The sequence below is a fragment of the Myotis davidii genome, unplaced genomic scaffold, assembly GCF_000327345.1.
Source record: "Myotis davidii unplaced genomic scaffold, ASM32734v1 scaffold1597, whole genome shotgun sequence".
In the NCBI taxonomy this organism is placed as follows: Eukaryota; Metazoa; Chordata; class Mammalia; order Chiroptera; family Vespertilionidae; genus Myotis; species Myotis davidii.
Genome location: NW_006289394.1, coordinates 135090 through 157167, shown reverse-complemented (window position 1 = coordinate 157167; position 22078 = coordinate 135090). Strand labels below are relative to the sequence as shown.

Sequence of the window (22078 nt, the reverse complement as noted above, 5' to 3'; positions counted from 1 at the left end):
TGCACCCTGAGGAGTGAGGGGTCCTAGTCCCATACCAGGCTCCCCAGCCCAGGGTTCCAGTGCCAGAAAGGGAAGTCCCCATAACTTCTGGCTGTGAAAACCAGCTTGGATTGAGGCTGAGGAAGATGGAGGGTTCCTGGAGTCTCAGGCAGTTCCTCTTAAAGGGTCCATGCACGAACTTGCTCAGACTCGCTCACTCTGAGCTCCAGTGCTGTGGTGGCAGCTTGAAAGGCATGTGCGGGACACATTGGGAGGAACTGAATTGTGTGGTATCAGAGCAAGGGCTGGAGGGACAGCTTTCTCCCAGACAGAAGTGCTGACAGAGGCCATTGTTCCTTTGATGAACCCTCCCTCTCACAGAGCTGGCAGGTGGGCTCCATACTGAGTCTCCATCAACCTGGCTTCACATTGTTTACCCTGCCCTGGTGATTCCCTGAGACTCCACCCCACCCAACTTGCAGGCCCACCCAAGCCATTTCCAGTGGCTTTTCCATACAAACAACCATCTTGGCTCATGCTTTGGACTTTCCTAGAATCTTTCAAACAAGCAGCATCTGGCCTTGGCATAACCCCTACCTCTCACTAAGTGGCCTCAGTTCCAGCACTGCAGCATCCAGGCTTGGTTCGCATCTTGGCCTCTCCTGGGCACCTCTAAGCTCAGCATATTTAGTAGCCATCTGAAGATTGCTCCATAGCTCATTCCGGGAAGGGCACAGGTGGTGGCTGACCTTGGTCTGCACTTCCCAGGAGGCCCGAGAGTCAGCACACCCTATAGACAGCTTCAGACCACACCCAAGCACCTCCATGAGTGACACCCTCAAAGGGCAGACACAGCCAGCACCAGAGCCCCACTGAAGAATGTCCTGCTCCATGGGGTGAGCCCTGCACAGCAGATCCTCCATAATAGTCACAGCTAGTCCCTGCAGCCAATTGACCTGTGGGTGAATCCCTCCCATAGACATGCCAATAGCAATCAAGACACAAATACAACAGGAGGGTGCACACAGCCTACACAGGGGGTGCACCTGGAATTCCAAGATTGGGTAAGATTGTGCCACTGGGCATCATAGGACACCTACTACATAAATAAGGCCACTCTACCAAGTCTAGGAGACACAGAAACTCTACCTAATACATGGAAACAAACACAGGGGGGCAGCCAAAATGAGAGACAAAGAAACATGTACCAATGAAAGAACAGGAAAAAACTCCAGAAAAAGAACTAAACAAAATGGAGACAAGCAATCTACTAGATGCAGAGTTTAAAACACTGGTTATAAGGATCAATGAACTTCTCAGTGAGAACTTTTAACAAACATATAGGAAACAATCTATAGAAGATGAAATTATGTTTCTTGTTTTCCTGATAAGTTGAATAGAGAGATAAGAAACATAAAAATGGAGCTAGAAAACATTTTTTAAAAGTCAAAAATGAAGAATGACGAATACTTTATAGGGAATCAACAATAGAGTATATAAAGCAGAGGATCAATCTGCAATTTGGAAGATAAGTAAACAGAAAACACCTAATCAGAACAGTAAAAAAAAAAAAAAAAGAATTAAAAAAATAGGAGGACAATGTAAGGAGCTTCTGGGACAACTTCAAACCTACCAACACTTACATCAGGCAGGGTGCTGAAAAGAGAACAGAGAGAGCAAGAAATAGAAACTTATTTGAAAAATTACGACAGAAAACTTCCTTAACCTGGAGAAGGAAACAGACATACAAGTCCAGGAAGTGCAGAGTGTCCCAAACAAGAAGAATCCAAAGAGGCTCATTCCAAGACACATCATAATTAAAATGCCAAAGGTTAAAGACAGAGATTCTTAAAGGCAACAAGAGCAAAGCTCTTAGTTACCTACATGGGAGCTCCCATAAGACTGCCAGCTGATTTCTCGACAGAAACTTTGCAAGCCAGTAGGAATTGGCACAAAATATTCAGAGTAATGAAAAGCAAGGACCTATAACCAAGATTATCCCACCCAACAAAGCTATCATTTAGAGTCAACGGATAGACAAAGAGCTTCCCAGACAAGAAAAAAGCTAAAGGAATTCATCATTACCAAACCAGTATTATAAGAAATGTTAAAGCGTCTTCTTTAAGAAGAAAAAGGAAAAGGAAAGTTAAAAATATAAATAATAAAATGGCAATAAATACATATATATAAACAATTACTTTAAATGCAAATGGATTAAATGCTCCATTCAAAAGATATATAGTGGCTGAATGGAAACAAAAACAAGACCCTTACATATGCTGTCTATAAGAGACTCACTTCAGATCAAGACACACAGACTATCCTAGCTGGTTTGGCTCAGTAGATAGAGCGCCAGCCTGTAGGCTGAAGGGTCCCTGGTCTGATTCCAGTCAAGGGCACATGCCCGGGTTGTGGGCTCGATCTCCAGTAGGGGGTGTGCAGGAGGCAGCCAATCAATGATTCTCTCTCCTCATTGATGTTTCTATCTCTCTCTTCCTCTCCATTCCTCTCTGAAATCAATAATAATTTAAAAAAGACACAGACTGAGAGTAAAAGAATGGAAAAAAATATTTCATGAAAATGGAAATTACAAAAAAGCTGGGGTAGCAATAATGATTCCAGACAAAATATATTTTTAAACAAAGGCTATAACTAGACAAAAGAGGACAGTAATTCCTCTTCTGGGTATTTATCAGAAGAAACCCAAAACACTAAATGAAAAATACATATGCATCCATATGTTCATTGCAATATTATTTACAATAGCCAAGAGATGGAAGCAACTTACATGCCCATCAGTAGATAAATGGATAAAAAAGTGGTGCACATATACAATAGAATATGACTCAGCCATAAATAAGAATGAAATCTTGCCATCTACAACAACATGGATAGACTTAGATAGGTTTATAAGTGACATAAATCAAAGAGAGAAAGACAAATGCCATTTGGTTTCACTTATATGTGGAATCTAAAAAACAAAACAAAGGAACAAACAGACCAGAAAGACTCATATGTAGAGAACATTTTGATGGTTGCTAGGTGGTAGGTGTGTTGGGGGAATGGGTGAAAAAAGTGAAGAGATTAAGAAGTACAAATTGGTAGTTACAGAATAATCATGTAGATGTAATGTAGAGCATAGCGAATCTAATCAACAATACTGTAATAACTCTGTATGGTGCCAGATGAGTACTAGATTTGTCAGGGCTATCACTTGTAAGTTATATAAATGTCTAATAACTGGTTTGTACACCTGGAACTAATGAGGCCCAATGCATGAAATTCATGCAAGAGTAGAACTTCCTTCCCTCCCTCGCCCGCTCCCCTCCGCCCCCCGCTGCTGCCAGCACTGGCTTCCCTCTGGCACCTGGGTCCCAGGCTTCACTCACAGTCCTGGCTTTGTCTGGAAGGATGTCCGGAAGGACATTGGTCTAATTAGCATACTAGGCTTTTATTATTATAGATAAAAAGAGTAAATCCAAATAAATTCACATATAGAAGTCTAAATGTCTCAGTGGCTTGAGAAGTCAGCCTGAACAATGAGTAATATAAAACCATACCATTGGCAAGATTGTGAACAAAGAAGGCTCCCATTGCCATTCCTTTGTCTGACCCTGACCCCAGGCACTCAGAGGCCAAGGGATTGCTAATTTGGGATTCAGTGCAGGAAATGTCTGGCTCCAGAATTTTCTCTCCCTCTTCTGCTTTAGTATTTACTGTCACTTCCTTCCCTCTGCCCTACACAGAGCAGAAGATTTGATCAATTAATTTGCACTAAGGTGTAAATGACTGATACTGGTTCAAAGTAACTCAGGGTGGAAGCCAAAATTTCTCATAATGGGATGCTGCTCCCCACTATTTCCCTGGTTTCATTTTTCTCAATTCCTGATTTCACATGCTCCTTTCCACTTTTATTTTCTTCCAGGGTTTGATGCCCATCTCCTGCAGTTTCCTGGTTATCTAAATTCAGTCTGCTTCTAATTCTGTTTTTTCTCTGTATACCAGATTTTTAGTAACTCTCTCATGACCATCTTGGGCCTCTAATTCAGCGATGCAGTCTTCTCCAAGAGCACTTGTACTTGAAAGGAGCCCAATGATTAACTCAGAGGGATTGCCCTGGAATGTTGAAGTTTCAGGGGAGGCCTCTCTCTAATGCTTGAAGTAAGTGCTCCCATTCTCTGTTGTTCTTATACATCATAAACCTGCATATTTGGCCTTTGGTTTAAATCCCTGGAAAGACCGTGGTCAATCCTTTTGGACAGTGCCACCAAAAGTGTGGTCTACAAGTTGGTCTGGTAGGTGAACTGTTTATTTGTTCACAATGAGATAAGTATAGAACTGCAGGGTAAACATTTAGAAAATTTTATAGTAATTATTTTACTAGGTTATATTTTTGAACATATTTATTCAAATGTCATTTTATACTTATTAACTCTAGTAAAAATTGGGCTTATTGCTTTATGTCTTTGTTTTTTTCCATTTCATTATTAGTAATTTTCTCATATTATAAAAGTACCAATTCTAACATATTAGAAATTTGAAAAAAAAACCCAAAATGGTTCTTTAGCATAAAGAGTTTGAGAAATAGAAATCTAGAGATCTTTTTTGGAAATCTGGTCTCTATAGCTCACAATTCTTGCTGGATTATTTTCTTGGCTTTGCCATTGGCCCAGCGGGTCAATGAACAAGTTGCTCAAGTACTTTGAGTTGAGACCTTTTCTTTCCATTGCCCAAAGATAATTATAATGTAAAATGTATTCAGATTGAGCCAATTTTTATTAAGCACTTTTGCAACAAAAGGCCAGAAGTTTTGGAGTCAGACCTGTGTTCAAGCCCAGCTATATAACTTCAGAAGTATTTTCTGGCTTCAGTTTCTTCATTTACAAAGTAGACGTGATTCCCTGCCTCAAGCAGTTTTTGTGAAATTAACTGCAAAGGGTCTAGACAATGCTGTCCAATAGAACTTTCTGCAAAGATGGAAATTAGTAATATCTGCTCTGTCCCATAGAGACCCACGTGGCTACTAAGCACTTGCAATATTTAGGCACTTAATATGTGACCAAGGAATTGAATTTTTATTTCAATTAAATTTAAAAACCACATGTGACTAGTATATTTTACAAAAAGTTTAGCCTATGTACCTGCATGTAGTATGTTCAATGTTTAAAGTTTTCTTGAAGAACTGTATTTGCCAGGTAATGTTTTAGAGTTAGACACTGGACGTATATTGGTGAATAAGAGAAACATAGCCCCTGTACTTATGAAAAAAAAATATGGTTTATAGGAAGACGAGTTACAAACTGTTTTCATAACCAGCATCAAAAATACTATATAGAACCAAAATAAAAAAATTAGTCTGAAAAAGAAACGTTTTTAACAAAAAAATTATTGGGGAAGGGGTTAAAGACTAATAGATGAAACAGAACTTGACCTTATTTTTTACAATAATGTCAGTATCACCCTGGAGCCCTGATCTGTTGAATGGTTCCTCTTAGTGGGGGATGGTAAATGAACCTTTTATGGACTGGCAACGGCTGCCCTCCCCAAAAACCTCGGTGTCCAGAGCTGGTCTGAGGCATAAGCGGGAAAATGTGTTGAGGAGCCAAGGAGCTTTCTGAACAGAAAGGGACTAAAATGGACTCTCTCCTATAGACTGAGGAGTTCAGAACAGAAATGATGCCAGAGAAGGAAGTCAGGACTGGTGTCCCAGGCTCCACATGAAGGTTTGAGAGCAGAAGAGGCTGGCTGCGCACAGCTGTGGCTGAGGCAGGCAGGCCCTCCTCCCTTATCAGCCCCTGAGGGTCCTGCTTTGGGAGCCAGGCCAGAACATGTGAGGGGAGCCAGGAGAGTTGTCATCTTGCATCGCTCTGGTCTGTGTGGGGATCTGAACCAGAAAGGGTACCTTTGCATAGTGGATGGAGACACTTGGAGGGAACAGGGATGTTGCATGGCAGTAGTAGAAACCGCAGCAGCTTAAAACCAGGGCTCTCTGGTGAACTGACCTAGTTCCCCAGTAGCTTTCTCAGAAGCAGCACTGGCCCTGTGGGCTAAGTGAGCCTCTTGGCAGTTTGTGGGAGTTGGGGAAGTACATACTGTAAGAAGGAGACACTGGACTTTTTGCTAAGATGGGAAGGCTGGTGGCTTGAGGAATTAATTGAAAAATGAAAAGAGATGCGATTGCGGTTTTAGCTCAAGCTATTAAAATAGGTCCTATGTACTTGTGTGCTGAGTATACTGAAGGGAGAACTAGGTGCTAGGCAAGCACCTGACAAGGGAATTTAATGTAATGGGTGTGGTGAGGGGGTAGATTCAGGGGAGGCTTGATGAAGTGATAGTTTAGTGGAGACTTAATGGATGACACAAACTCAGATGGACAAGGAAAAAGAAAGTAATTTAAGAAGAGCAAATACTATATGAGAAACTCAGATTTGAAAGAGGGGGATGTCTCTGAAGACTAGAAAATCCTTTATGGCTAAAGCATGGGTAACAAAGGTGATAGTGGTGCCGTATAAAACTGCATACATGAGTCACACCTCCCAATGGGTGTGTGAGCAATGGGAAGTCATGGAAGAGATCTGATCAGAGGAGACATGATAGACCTGAGAAATTAAAAGCTCATGCTAGCTAAAAGTGAAAGTCAATCATATTGGAGACAGCAGGAGTGGATGCAGGGAGATGAGTGAGGAGGGTTCTGCCCTAGTCCAGGTTGAACCTTGGTGGTGGCAGTGAGATTGGATTAATCAACTGCAAAATGTTCATTCCCAGGTCGCTTCCCATTTTACAGATAGAAAAATCATCTCAAAGGACTTAGGTGATTCGTGCAAGACCATAGAACCAATAAATGATAGCACCAGCTCCACATCTAGCCTTCTGACTTTGGTTTAAAGCTCTATCCACAGAACCAGCGGTTCTCAACCTTTTTTCGTGACACATGAGCTTTTGCGCATGGCCACCACATTTCCACATTTGTATCCATGTATCTCCTATGTAAGAAAGCAGATTCCAATGCACAATTGTTAGAGAGGGAGGTTATTATACAGGCAACCATGATTTCACTCTGCTTCATTAAAAACAAACAAACAAAAAAAGGAATCACTTGCAAATTTATTCATTCAGCCCTTATTAGTAACAAGCTCTCCACTGCAGTTGGTGCTTGAGTCTTGCACCCAGGAGCTACTGATGTCCTCACTCACTCTAGAGATTGAGATGAGGGATGAAGGGAGGATTTTTCTCCTGCTCTACCTTTGAGTATAACTCCACTTTATTCTCCAAAAGGAAATAAGGACAGAAGGCTCTACTGCTCATTTCTAAGGTGACTAAAGGGTTCTCAGGCCCCAGGCCTGGAAATATGGTATAAAGATAATATACTAATAAACTGCACTGCATCTGCCATGACTCTGAGGTCACAGATTTGCAGAAGTAATTCTGTTTAGTCAAAGTTTTGTCCAACAAGAACTTGTGATTCCCTCTTTATGGTGGAGCAACCTTCCCCTCCACTTTTGTCATTTCTCTCTTCTTCCTCCTTCCCTTTTCTTTTCTCCCTCCTCCTTTCTTTTGACAATGGTTCCTTTTAATCTACCTTAGAGGGGTTTGTGGATATTACCCAAGCTAATGCATATAGAGGGCAATGGGCAAAAATAGAGTATGATAATATTTCATGACAGATGAGAATATAGAAGTTAGATTGTAAATGTGGGAAAACAGCCACCTAATCATCGCCCAATCCTCAAATAGTGATCACCCCAAATTCTATTGAGTTACTCCCAGATGGCATTTCTTTTTCTACAGACAAGGCTGTGTATCAATCTTGGGAGGAGCTTGTTGGGTGCTGACAAAGGGATAGTTTAGGGAAGCACCAAATGGGACTGCAGATAGTCAGGCCAGCGCTCCAAGGCAGCAGGCATGCTGTGTCCTGCCCGGCTGGCACAGTAGGAGTGGGGATCTGCTGAAAGACCTCAGGGTGCCACCAAACAGGTGCTTCCCCATCTCCAAATTACCTCACACACTTTTCTTCTTTTCTTACACAACCAGGAAATTCAGATTCCTGGGGGTAAGGGGAGGGCTTAGCCCAGCTCATATCCAGAATGAGGCAAGGAGCGCTGAGAGCTGAAGGAGTTGTCAGAAAGGATCCTGGCATCTTCCCACCAGTGAATGCTGACCACATAGCTGTCCAACATTGCCAAAATAACACCAATCTCATGAGGCTAATGGCACTTCTCGGCTCAAAGAATAAAGCAAACGATTTCAGCCACAGAAACAAAATATTCCTTTAAAAATATTCAGTGTAAGAGTTTTAGCTCAATGAAAACTAGAGCCATTTTCTTCTGGGGGAAAAATCATCAGGACAAACCCAAAGCAATTCATAACCATTGAGTGGATTTGGTATGAAACCAGGAAGCGGGAGGCCAGTGGTGAAAACAGAGCCCTTCACTGCAGACACCCAGTCCACATGGTTACTGTGAATAAAACTCACCTACCTTTTCTTGAAGAAAGCTTTTGGCAGAGTTGTTTTTTCAGGATTATCATTGTAACTATGAATATTAAAGCAATGACGAAGGAAGGGATGATAATATGAAGCAGCCAAGTTGAAGGGACCTCGGGTTCCATCTCACCTGGGTGAAAGAAAAGCACCACAATTACATGGTAGCTCAGATGTAAATCAACAAGCTGGCCTTCTGAGTGGGTTATAACCAACATGGCCAACTTGCACTGAGCATCTAACTCATGCTAGGAACTTTCTCTGAGCCCTGTGTGAACCAGCTCATTCACTCCTCATAACCACCCTAGGAGGCAGGCTCAACTATGACCCCATTTTATTGGTAAAAAAATGTGAGACCTAGGAAGCTTTCCCAGAGTTATACAGTAAGCGTCAGATCGAGATATAATCTAGGCTGTCTTGTTCCAGATTCCATGTTTTGCATCATTCTGACACATGTATCATATTCTATCTATGTATCTATGTATCTATCTACCTATCTACCTATTTGCCTATCATCATCATCATCATCATCATCTCTCTTTATCTTTCCAGTAGGGTAGTCTCTCAGTCCAAAACTGTCTCCCTGCTCCTCTGTCATGGTGCTCAGAATCTATATTCATTACTTATTAAATTTCAAAGAATTATAGGATCCTGTGGAAGAAATAAAATCTTATAGGTAGTATTCATATACAAAATCCAGTCATTGAAAATTATAATAATTAGCCCCTTTCCTTGTCATAGCTAATGAAGGTCCTGGCACTGTGGAAAAGATGAGTTTAGTAGAGAAGTGGATGAGAAAGTAATTTGGGAGCCTGAGGAAAACCTTATAAAGGGGAGCTATGAATATCTAAAGGTTAGAATGGGGGCCCAGGCTGACCAAAGACAGGGCTGGAGGGGGGTTCACTGCAGGGAAACGGTAGGGGACCCATGGTAAGCTATGCCTTTTCCATAAACATGAAGTTTGCTCCTCTGTCATGGTGCTCATGAAGTAATATATATGAAATAAACATAGAAAAACCTGGAAACACTGCTCAGGGGGAAAGGTTCAGTCCTGCCCACTGCCTCCCCTCCCCCAACACAGTGCCTTCTGAAAACCATAGGCAGTTTTAGCTGAGAAGGGCAAAGACATCATTTAATCTGAGCCCCTTATTTGAGAATTGACAAAGTAAGCTCAAAGATGAGAAATAATCTATCTAAGGCAGTGGTTCTCAACCTGTGGGTCGCGGCCCCTTTGGCGGTCGAACGACCCTTTCACAGGGGTCGCCTAAGACCATCCTGCATATCAGATATTTACATTACGATTCATAACAGTAGCAACATTACAGTTATGAAGTAGCAACAAAAATAATTTTATGGTTGGGTCACAACATGAGTAACTGTATTTAAAGGGCCAGAAGGTTGAGAACCACTGATTCTAAGGTCATCACTGCTAAGCAAGTGGCAAAGCTGAAATTGCAAACCCATATCTCTCTAATCCAAAGCTCTGGCTCAATAGATACTTTTCTCTATCTAAAAGAGTGTGGTGAACACTAAGGAGGAAAAGGAGTAGAAAGACTGGCTCATCTATACATTGGATAACCCAGCCTTCAAGAAAATATTTTTATTGAGGTATAATGGACATACAACATTACATTTGTTTGAGGTGTACAACATAATGATTCAATATTTGTATATACTGTGAAATTATCACCACAGTAAGTCTAGTTACCAAACCTCAATAGATAACCCACATTGATTACAGTCGTCTCCTTCACCCCTAGGAAGTGCTATTTAAGCACTTGCCGCATGTTGTACCATGAGTCAGGGAGTCCTGGGAACCCTCACCATTCCCACAACAAGAAAAGTGCCTTCCTCAGGGCCTTTATGCAGACACTTGTCTGTCCAGTTCCCTTATAGTCCTTTCCACATACAAAAGCTTACTCATCCCTGAAGACTTTCTAAAGTTGAACATCCAATGGAACATCAGTCTGCTTAGATTGTAAGTATTTGAAGTGCAAAGACTTTATCTAAGTCACCTCTGAATCCCCTATAAAGCCAAGCACTGCTACATGAATGGTGTCAGTAAGGATTTGTTGGGCTGAATTGACCATCTACTTAGTCCACCTACCCCAATCTTCCTTGTCAGCAGTTACCTTGTGGCAGACTGCCCCTTGTTCCTTAAGTCCATTCTGCTTTTCTTCCCTAGTGTTAGCTAAGTGTTAGCTGGACACATGGTTTCTCAGAGACTACATTTCTAAGCCTCCCCTATAAATAGGTGTGGCCAGACATGTAAGTTAACTTCAAGCCAAGAGAATGGGTCTTCTGAGTTTTGGCTTTAAAACACTAAATATGCCTCTTTTTCCTTTCTGAAGGCTAAAACATGGATATGGCAGTGACCCAGCCTTGACAATTCAACAGGAATAACACCCTGGAGAATGGCAGAAAAAGATGGAAAGAACCTGGACCACAGAATGACTTTATGCAATATAGCTACTTACCTGCTCTGATCCACCTTCTAATTCCAAATATTACATGAGGGAGAAATATACTTTTGTCTTGTTTGAGTCACTATATTTTCAGGTCTCTTAGTCTATATGTAGTATTCTAAACTGTTTTCTAATATTTACATGCTACTTAACAATGATGTGATGCCGTATAGGACAGCAATTTGTTTTATCGTTACTCACAGTCCTATCCACTCACAAGGAAGCCATGCCTCTTGCTAAAGATGCCATTCTTTTTCCTGTTTCCATCTTTTCTGAGTGCTAGGGACTTTACAATTATATTTCATTGAACAGTCCCAATAGCCTTGTAAGGTGGCTACCATTATTTATCCTCATTCAACAAAGGAGGACAAGGGACACTTCTAGGGTGGCTCAAGTTCTCAAAGCCATAGGTAGCAGAGAGGATTTGAAACTCAAGCCCATCTGACTTCAGAGCCCGCATGCTTGACTAATGCCAGAGTCACTGCCAGGCCTCCTAGAAGGGCTTCTCTGCCAGCCCTATAAGAATCTGGGCTCCAGTCTTACTAGATACTTCCTAATGAAAATGCAACAACTGACTGAGCAGATTAAACTCTGTTTTGAAAGGAAAATCGTTTTACTGCTTTTTAATTTCTGATGGAAAGTTAGGATGCTCGGTCATCCATTCTAGAGTCATGGGAGCACCACCCACCCCCAGAATTTCATTGCTGTCTTTGATTCATCGACTTCTGGAAAAACCTGTGGTGGGTCACAGAAATCAGCACTGAGCAGCTGAACTTATGAGAATGAGTAGAAAGGGGATAGTCATAAGACAACTTAAAATGCCTTTGAGAAATAGAAGCTAGGAACCCGTGGGAGGATGTGTGACTGTGGTTAGGTATTTGTACCACAAGCCAGGGTATATCATTTGACTGCTCTGACCTGACTGTCCACACAGTCTGGAGGCTGGGGTGATGGGTCTGAGATCATCTAAGACTAAGCCTTTAACCAATTAGTCTGACCTTGATTGAGCACTTACTATCAACAGAGTACTCTGTTTTTGCTTTATCTGGGTATAAAGAAGACTCATGTGAATAATTAAAATACATGGAAAATAAAATAGTAATGGAAGAGAAAAGATAAGTACAGTCACAGGCAAACAAAGAAGTGGCACAATTGGTCTCAGGAGGCAAGATGAGGGGAGACTGCTTGTATCCTGGGGTTACCTGAGCTGCCCTAGAGAGAAAGTGGGCTTGGAGCTGGTGAATAATGATTTCTTATGTGGAATAAAATGCCTGAGCAAAGAGGTCATGGCGGTGGGAGAGGGTCAAGCAAGACCAGAGAGTACATGGTGAGGAAGGGGAGCTGACTGGAGCAGAGGATCATGTCAGGGGATAGTAGGATGACTTTAAAGCTGGGGAGGATGAGTAAAGCTAGGTTGAGAATTTCTAATTGCAAAGATTTCTCCATCTCCATGTTGGTTGCATTCATGAGTGATATCCCAGGCTTTGATGCAGGCCCCACAGGTCTCTCCCACAACTGTTGACTATTCAGTCAGGTGTGTTGGCTCCCCAGAGAAAGAGGGGCCGCCTTACTTTATTCTTAACTTCTCACAGTCTCAAGGCTTCCGGAGAAATGATCAGTCTGCCCTTATACTTCTCTAACCCAAGAAAAAACACTGATGCAAAAGGCAGATTCGAGTTGTTTCCAAATTCATCTTAGCCAGGCCTGTATTTCTCTGTGGCGATCCTTATATAAGTGTTCTAGAAAACCACATTCCATAAAACACTTAACCAAACAGAAAATCCCACATATCAAAGGATAGTTGAGTAAACATAAAGGACAGTCGAGGAAAAATAAAGTCCCCTGGGATTGTTAGTATTTAAGCCTCTAAAGCGGTAGTATGAATTAGTTATAGCTCGATTTTCATAAGGTGACAAGTCTGGTAGTCTTAGCTGTGATAAAAACAGAAATAAAGATTATTGAAAAGCCAGCTTGCCTAGTTAACTATTTTCATTCAAAGTTGACCCTAAAAATGATGTTTCTAGTGTCTTTATTTCTATCAATATCCTTAGCATGATTCCTCTCTTTACCTCATTTCACCGCTAACATTAGTGTTGGAATTGTATAGAGACGTGTAGGTAGGTAGGGAATTGGGGGCAGTTGGGAGCTTGGAAATTGGACCAGCAGGAAAGGAAAGAATTATTATATTGGTGGAGTAATTTATCTTAATTACCATGAAGAACTTGAAAGCAATTACATAATGGAGGCAAGGAAAGCTATGTCTAGAACTCAGGGATCCACCGATTCTGATTTTGGTTACTTCCATGCCCATTAATAACAATGAAAAGGCAATTGTAGCAACCTGAGTCAGCTAAGGGTAAGGCAACTAAGGGTTTGAAGTGTGAGTCCCCCAGGCAAATAACTATTGCATGTGAAGTGCTGAGTGAGGGAAATCTAGAATGTATGGTGGATGAGAGAGATGATAAATATCAATTGGGATCAATTGCAGGAACAGTAGTTTGTTCCACCAATTTTTCCATATCATATCTTTTGCAGGTTCCCTGCCTGAAGGCTCAGAGACAGTGGACTCAATGTAGGGCATGAGTGGGCTTGAACAGTACAAAGATTAGACTTGTAGCCCTGCCTCACTTCCTCTCAACTTGATGCCTGAGTTCAGCCACAGATTGGGTAGAGTCCTGGTTGGGCTTTGATTCACTTCATGGTCAGTGATTCTGTCAAGTGGATATTTGCCTTCTGTCCTGGAATGACTCTGATGCTACAGATGCTGGGGGAGCTCACTCAGACCATACACATGCACAGCTCACAGTGGAAGGGAGTTCATACTCCTGATGACAACTGTCAACCACTGGAGGAGAAAGCAGATGCATTAGTCCTTCCACTTGAAGTCCTATAAGTAAACATCTTAGGAGGCCATCTGTATGCTGCTCAGGGAGTCCTTGCATATTTGAGCTCCTGTTGCCCACATCAACTTCGATAATGCATCCTGATTTTGCTTTTCCTTCTTTCCTCCTAAACCTCTCATTTCTACTCCCTGGGATCAACACCTAAACAATTGCATGTCCAATAGCCTTTATCATAGGCTCAGTTTTGTAAGACAAAGGACAAGAAGTGACATATAATGACAACACAGTTAATTTTCTATAGTCAAATTAACCAGTACTAGGGAATGTCCTTTATTCTGAGATGATATTCTTCATTTGTATGCTAGTAGAATAATGGCTCCCCTCAAAGATGTCCCTGTTCTAATCCCTGAAACCTGTGAATATGTTATCCTACATTGCAAGGGGTTTTATAGATGTGATTATATTAAGGAACTTGAAATGGGTCAAGTATCCTGAATTATTGAGTCCCAGTAGTTACAAGGGTCCCTAAAAGGTAGAAAAGGGAGGCAAGAGAGTTAAAGAAAAAGATGTGATGACAGAAGCAGAGGTCTGAGTAATACAGCTGCTGGCTTTGAAAGTGGAGGAAGGGTCCATGAGCCAAGGAATGCAGATGGCCATTAAAAGCTGGTAAAAAGAAAAAAAAACCCACAAGAAAATGCATTCTTCCTCGATTTGATTTGAGCTTAGTGAAGCCTTTTTTCAGACTTCTGACTCCCAGAAGTGTAAAATAATAAATTTGTATTGTCCTAAGCCCACAAAGTTTGTGGTAATTTGTTATAGGACCACCAGGAGACTTGCACACTTGGTGATAAATGACTTGTCTCTTATGAAATGATTGTGACACTAGATGTTAGTTGCTCTTATTTGGCAAATAAATGTCCTTACGTGGCACATAAAAAAATGTCAGGCTTCGGCAAGCATTTGACATTTTGCTAGTGTATGAAGTTCTAAAAGTATGGGATTCGGCATAGCCAGTGAAAGCTCTGCAAGACTTTTTGTGAGAGGCCAGTTTTCCTGCAAAACCCCAAACCATTTATCTGGCAGCAAAGCCAGGAAAGTGATATTCATCCTGCTGAGTGATTAGCTTTTGTGCTGGATATTTTCTGTTTCCTCTTCGGATCCATTATCTACACTTCAACACTCTGTTCTGAGCTCTGAGAGGTTGATCTTTATGGACCGGATCAGTGGACTCCCTTGTTCTCTGACTGCCAGTTGGATCTAGCATAATGGGAGGCACCAGAAGGAGGTCAGAGGGTGGGAGGAGCAGGAGGTTGGGATATTTATTCACCACTTGCACCCTTTGGCAGTTGCTGTGAGTGGCAGCGTCCTCTTGCTCCCTTCGCCAGGTTTCAGTCACCTCTCCAATGTGGTCATGGCTCCCCTACGGTTGAAGCCCCAGGGTCCTTCACTATCCTCAGTAGTTTCTTTAAATCCTGATCATAACTTCATAGGTAGTCCCTTTATTACACTCTCCTCAAATTACTCATTCCAAGTGAAATGTGACTGATAGTCAGGAAGGGCAGCTGCTCTTACCTTGAGGGTCAATGATGGCTGAAGTAAGTTCCTTCACATCAGCGTTCCAGAACTCACAGGTGAAGTTTCTGCCCGGGAGCAGCTTTAGGCGCAGGATACTCGTGACCCGGTAGAGGCCGTCAGCGGTCTCCATGTGGCTAGTGTTGGCAGAAAAACTGATATTCGGCCAGGAGACTTCTGCCAGGGGGTACCCTTCAGCCTGGCAGGTGAGCTCTACCTCATCTGTCTCTGGAACTTGAAGGATGCGAGTGTTTATTTTCTTGTAGGAAGCTGGACGACAGGAGAAGAAAAAAAATAAGTCTTTCTTTTCTGATTCCCGTAGAGCTCTGTACCCAATACCATATGAAATAAAAAAAGTAATCATTATCAATATTAAGTAATAATGCCTTTACTTTTTAAAAACATTTTCTTTGTCCCAGACATGCTATTTTACACACATTGAGTTATTTAAGTATTACAAGACAACAGAAAATGGTGTTGTTGATATTCCCAATTTTTGTTGGAGGTAACTGAAGCTAGAGAGGTTGAATGCTTTGTGTGATGAGTGACCTTAGAGTCTGATCTGCAAACCTGGAGTCTTAGGTTAAGCTGAAGGAACAAGAAACAAAAGGACTCTAGTCTAAGTCATGTTCTCCTGTGTAAATTACCAGAGAAGCCCCAGAATAAGGAGATGGGAAAATCATGTTCTTATCCACTTATTAGTTTAAAAATGGAGGTCATTTCCCATTTGGTATTAATTCTTGTGTATATTGCTCCCTTAGTTTAGAACATGGAGAGGAGCAGGGGAGAGTGGCTCTAATTCCTGACTCCTTCCCCTTAATATACATTATGTCATTTAAACTACACAAGGACCTTGTGAGGTAGGTAAAATTCATATTCTTATTTTGTAAATAAGGAAACAACTGGAATCAGGGAGGGATGCAGGAGGACTTGAACTCATGCCCTTCAAGCTACTGTATTCTCAATTTTGTATTGGAATCATCATCAGAGGATGATTCTCTATGCAACTGAAAATGTCTAGGGATGGGGCAATATAGAGGAAGGGTGTTTTCCAGGGGGACTTGGGAGTACCTAGAATTAGTATACAAGGAGAATCAGGTTCTGAACCAGCCTACTGAAGGACTTGAACCAGTTAGACTAACCAATCTTAGAGCCAAATACTAATAATCAGTCATGCATTCTGAATACTCATTTTGTTACTTATCTACACTTTTCCCTCCTTGGTACAATGTTCTCTTATAGTCATGTTGTAGGTTATTTCTGAAGCTCTGGGGAATTTGGGGGGATGGAGGAGCATAAATGAATTTATAGGAGTAGTGTGTTGTGGGTGAAGGTCTGGCCTGCTCCCACAGGGTAGCTTGGGATAAGAAGCTGATCTTCATGGCCAAGTTGATAGGTGATTTCAGAGCTAGGAGGGTGAGGAATCAGGAGCTGGGCTAAGGCTTGCACCTGGCTATCTATCTATCTATCTATCTACCTATCATCTCTCTCTCTCTCTCTCTCTCTCTCTCTCTCTCTCTCTCTCTCTCTCTCCATATATATATATATGGAGATGGGAGAGAGATGCTCAACTAAAAGAATCAGCAAAGTTTGGGGAAGGGACAGGATAACATGTCTACATTTATAAAACTTCAAGATGTTGCCACAGCCTCTTATATTTGGGAAGTGGCTGAAATGGCATCACTACCAGCAACACACAATGAGGAAGCTGGATTGAGAATATTATTCTTAGGAAAAGATGAGTAAATTTTAGAATTTCAGAGGTGGGAGTGGTCTTAAAATACAACTAGCCCAACTTCCTGCTCTAGAAATATCTTTAGTAACTTTGGAAGATAAATACCTTGATGCATGCACTTGGAAATATATTCTGCAGTTGTTGGGTAGAAGTTTCATGTATGTTAGTTAGGTCAAAATGGCTATGTTGTTCAACTCTTCTAGTTTTTGTTGTTGTTGTTACATCAGTTATGATAGAGATGACTCAGTCTCCAAATATAATTGTGGATTTGTTTATGTCTCCTTTTACACCTGACAAGTTTTGTTTTATATATTTTGAAGCTATGTGTTTGATGTACACACATGTCTTCCTGTTGAGTTGACTTTTTATCATTATGAAATGTCCCTTTTTATTTTTAATAATATTTCTTTCCTAATATTAGTAACTTGCGAGATAACTAACTTTTCATTAAGTAAATCTATGAATGGAAGCTCTTATAGAAGTAGTTATTGCCATCATTAGACAATAAAAAGTTAAACTTTCATTGAAAAAAGCATCCTTATGCCAAGTCAAATTTTGCCTCATGGTGACTTCAACCATTGGTTCTTGTCTGGTTTAGTAGAACAACACATGGTAATCACAGTAGTTAGAACATAGGCTTCAGAATCTGAAAGGTTTGACTGGGCTTGAGCCAACGGCTAGTTACATGACCTGTTGAGCCTTCAAGTTTTTCATTTATAAAACTGGTACAATAATACTTATCCTTAATAGGAGTTAGAATGATTAAATGAGTTCTGTGACTAAAACATAATAAATACTCAATTAGTGTTAGTAATTATTAGCTCTTCCATATGAGAAGGCAACTTTTCCAGTATTTGAAAACAACTAATGAAACTCCATATAGTCAGTTCATTTGTAGATAAACAGATTACTTTCTATCAACCATTTCTCACAGGACATAGTTATCAAACCCAGTGCTACATACCAGTTTTTGGATTCACTTTCTTTTTTCCAATGTAACGTGAGCTATATTGCAGATATTATGTAAGCAGTACAAAGTCTAGTGTGACTAATTACCTCCTATGCACTGAGCACACTTTAGGCCCAACAGGCTAGGGTCATAAAATCAATTTTGTTAAATAAATGAACTACTGCCTAGCTTCATTGGCTGTAACAGACCCCTTGGCACTTGGAGATTCTCTCCAGGTTGACCCAAGACCATCAATCACCCTTTGCTGGCCCTGACTCAGCAGCTACTAGTTGTTTTGTCTATTATAGATATAGGTAACTACTACTATTCAACACACATTTCACTATTTTATGCACAAGGTGTGTGCTGTGTGGGTCCTGGGCCTGTTTGTCCTCAGATCCATCCCTCAATTTTTCTCCTCTGCTTTTTACTGCAGGAAGACTGATTCCTGCAGGCTGTGTATTCCGGGTTCTTGACAGCCAATAGGAACATGATGGGAAGCTTGAAGGGTGAGAGAGGGGAAAATGTTAGGGTATTCCTCCCCCATGCTTTGTGTTATACTTGTCTCTCCAGCAACAGCTACATTTCTTCCCTGGCTCCCGCTACCACTGGACAGGCCCACTGGGATTCTAGTGTCTATCATGTGACTCTGGGCCCTATGCTCCACCAGCCTGCCTTCCTGTTTTCCCTCCAGCCCACTGGTGGTAGCAGCTTCCTAGGTAGGCTTCTCAGTCTATTCCATCAAAAGATTTCCTGATTTAAATCTCCACTGGTTTAAGTGCTTTCTGTTTTCTTTGACTATATGATGTATAAATTACTGGCAACTCTAGCATTGCTGAAATAAAGATAAGCTGTACATAGTATTGTTTGTTTTATCATCATAATGACTGTAACTAAGGTTAAAATAAAAAAAGCAGGTTTCCATGTCCTAGCCTCAAACAATTCCAACAAATTTCTAACAATCACTGACAAAAATTTTTTAGGATTGCTCTCATTTGTCTGGAGAGGAACCTCAGGTTAAACAGTTTATAATTCCCAGGAGCTTTTCCCTGCTTCAATATTCATTGTTCCTTAACTCCTTATTCCCTTCTGTTTCCCCAGTGGAGAAAAGACACCAAGATCAGAGCCCCCATCAGTAAGTTCTTTTCGCAAGTGTTTTCTCTGGGGCTTGAGGCTGAAAGCATAGCCATCTTTTCACTACCACATCGCTCCTCTTGGGCTGTTTCCTCCCTATGCCCTTTGTCGTCCCTTCTTAGGGTGAAGACCATTTCTCTAGTAATTACGAATGGAAGCCATGCCTCCTCCATCCTCCACTTGCTGAAGTTGCACTGTCTCTCTAGGGCCTTTTTGTTGATTTGAGGTACTTCTGCAAGTCTCAGCTCATTCCAGGTGTTGGCTGTCTCCCATCCTCATCGTCATGCTTTGTCCAGGCCTTCAGGTTGGTGTGGTCCTTCTCTTCTTAGTACTTGCTCTGTGTCTGTTGGGGATTCTTTGCATAGGCCGGTTCTCAACCTGTGAGCTCAATTCCTTCTCCCTTGGAAAGTTTTTCACTGTTTTTGCAGTTGCAACCTGGCTTTTCAGAAGCTGCAGCCTCCTGTTACTGTTTCTTCTGCACTCTCCAGCCATCTTACCTTCTATTTTCCCCCCTTTGCTTTTGAAATCTGTTAATCAGTTCTTTTTTCATATATTTAATATGAACTGTTGCCCAGACATTAAAGAAGGTGCAAAAAAATATTTTCAATGTTTATACCATAGGTCAGACATTTTAAGAAAAAAGCTCGTCCTTCCTTTAGTCCTATTTCATGTAAGCAAACCCTAACTAGGGCTCCAGTTCTCCTCTGCTTCCTTCAGAGATCCCTGATCAGGATAAAATACTCAGGTGATAATGGTCAACTTTTTTTCCCCCTTGCATTTCTCCGAAAAGAATTGTGATGCAGTGTGCACCCTCTCACATATTAAGTTGATTCTTAAAGTTTTTAGTGTTTCTAGGTTGGAAAAATATATGACATTTAGCAGTTTGGAAACATTTATATTTCTAATAAAACAATTATCTCATTCTTACATATGTACCTAATGTCATCTAGATATGGAAGGAAGTTTTTTATAGACACTGCCATCTGTTGAAAAGTGCAAACAAAAATTTTTCCCTAATGGTCAGAGCTTTAGTTTGTTTCTTTTTATTCTTTGAACCTTCATTTCCATTCCACTTTTCTATAGGATTTTATCCTAATGCATCATATTAAAAGGTCTTTTATTGATTATTCCATGTTTCTTTGCAACCAAACGTGATGTGTGGCTATTAAAATTAAATATTTTTTCTTGTGACTGTAAGGCTTCAAGTGTTCAAAGCTTTCTTCTGCATTGAAATCTAATTTCCATTATTATTAGCACATGTGAAATCAAAACATAAAAATATAAATATTGATAGTTCTTAAACATAAATTTTTATTGGAAATGTATCTCTTATGGGATGAATGGGGCTTTCTTCCTGATTTGTTCATGAATCAGAGGATCCATATGATTTATGGTTGAAATGAGACAAGATTCAACATCAATTCTATTTCTATCTGTCCTTTTTTTTTTTTTTATAGCTATAAGGATTAAGGAATCTTGCCCATAAAAATAAGTTGGTGGGGATGGAAGTAAGGCATTTCATTCTTTGAAAGCCTTATGTTTATATGGCAACAATTACTTCATCTTTTATTATCAGGTGCTCATCTATTAGGGCCTTCTTCAATTTTGTTGAAAACAGAGAACTCAATATCTCCTCATCTGCAATAGATTTGTTAGTCATTATAGTTTGGTAAGTTATTAATATTTCTAATTACTCTTTTGTTTAGGGTTATGGAGGTTTTTGTTGTTGTTGTTGTTGTTTTGTAGAGAACCCACAATTCAGTTTTATTCAGAGCAAAGAAAAAAGATACTTTTGATCAGGGGTCCTCAAACTTTTTAAACACGGGGCCAGTTCACTGTCCCTCAGACCACGGGAGGGCCGGACTATAGTTTTAAATAAAAACTATGAACAAATTCCTATGCACACTGCACATATCTTATTTTGAAGTAAAAAAACAAAACGGGAACAAATACAATATTTGTATTTGCATGTGGCCTGCGGGCCATAGTTTGAGGACCCCTACTTTTGATCATACTGGAAAAAACTCAGCCATAGGTTTGGAATCTGTACCCAAACTACACATGCAATGAGGACAAAATTCTGCTAATACAATTGATTTGCTGCTGCATTTGTCTTCTGTTTGCCTAATATTAACAATTATAAATAGACCAGGGCAACTAGTATTTGAAACAATCCTTACAGTGTCAGACACAACTTTTCACTCTCTTCACACCACTGGTTCTCTTTGCGTACCTGGGCTTCCTCTTCTTCAGTAAAGTCATTTTTGAGATTGAAGGTCTTGCGAAGCTCTTCAGGGGTTTTCCCCTTGATCATATTGGCAACAGTCTTGCATGTAACCTCAAGCAAACCTTTGATGTCTAAATAGTTTGCAGCCAGAATAAGTTTAAATAGTGTTCCTTGGTCAACTTTGAGCAATTCTTGGTCCCAAACAGGGATATCATCTGTTCACTTTTCTTTGTTCTCACTGTCCTCAGGAGGAGGAGGGTCATCCTTGTGGTGGGTGCAGCATTGAAAGCCCTTTTTTAATGTTGCTGCGTTAACATTTGGTAGAGGAACTGGGCCATCATCGCCTTCAGCATCCATTCCCAAATCTTCTAACATGGTCTTGATAGTCACAGATTGTTTGGCAATTTCAACATCAGCTTCAAATATCTCTCCATTAGAACTCTGTAATCTAATTGCAGGCATGGTGCTCGGGCTCAAGGAGAGAGCGGGTTGGAGGCTGATGAGAGCAGGACGGCATCAGCAGAATCAAAAGAAAAAAGTGGAGAACAAGGCCACTTACGGGGTTATAGAGGTTTTTACACTGTTGGGCAATGCACTGTATTCATGATGGGTGACAGGTGGGCTTTTCTGAAGTGGAAGAAAGCAATACTAAAAGAGGAAGTGTTCTAGGGGAACCCCAAGAGCCTTGCCTGGAA

General features: G+C 40.9%; 1 protein-coding gene and 1 pseudogene across 3 annotated transcripts in view; both read right to left on the bottom strand.

Moving 5' to 3' along the window:
- The window catches only part of PDCD1LG2 (programmed cell death 1 ligand 2), a 52282-nt gene that overhangs the window by 9348 nt on the left and 20856 nt on the right, over positions 1 to 22078 (bottom strand). For both annotated transcript variants that reach the window (XM_006761607.2, XM_015562515.1), the window contains exons 4-5: positions 15339 to 15608; positions 8457 to 8591 (exon numbers count right to left, since the gene is read on the bottom strand). In XM_006761607.2, coding sequence (XP_006761670.1) covers positions 8457 to 8591; positions 15339 to 15608 — 405 coding nt within the window. The remainder of the gene's footprint in view (positions 1 to 8456; positions 8592 to 15338; positions 15609 to 22078) is intronic.
- On the bottom strand, positions 21318 to 21845 carry LOC102772482 (annotated as a pseudogene). The gene has a single exon (XR_001513508.1). The product of XR_001513508.1 is annotated as an S-phase kinase-associated protein 1 pseudogene (transcript).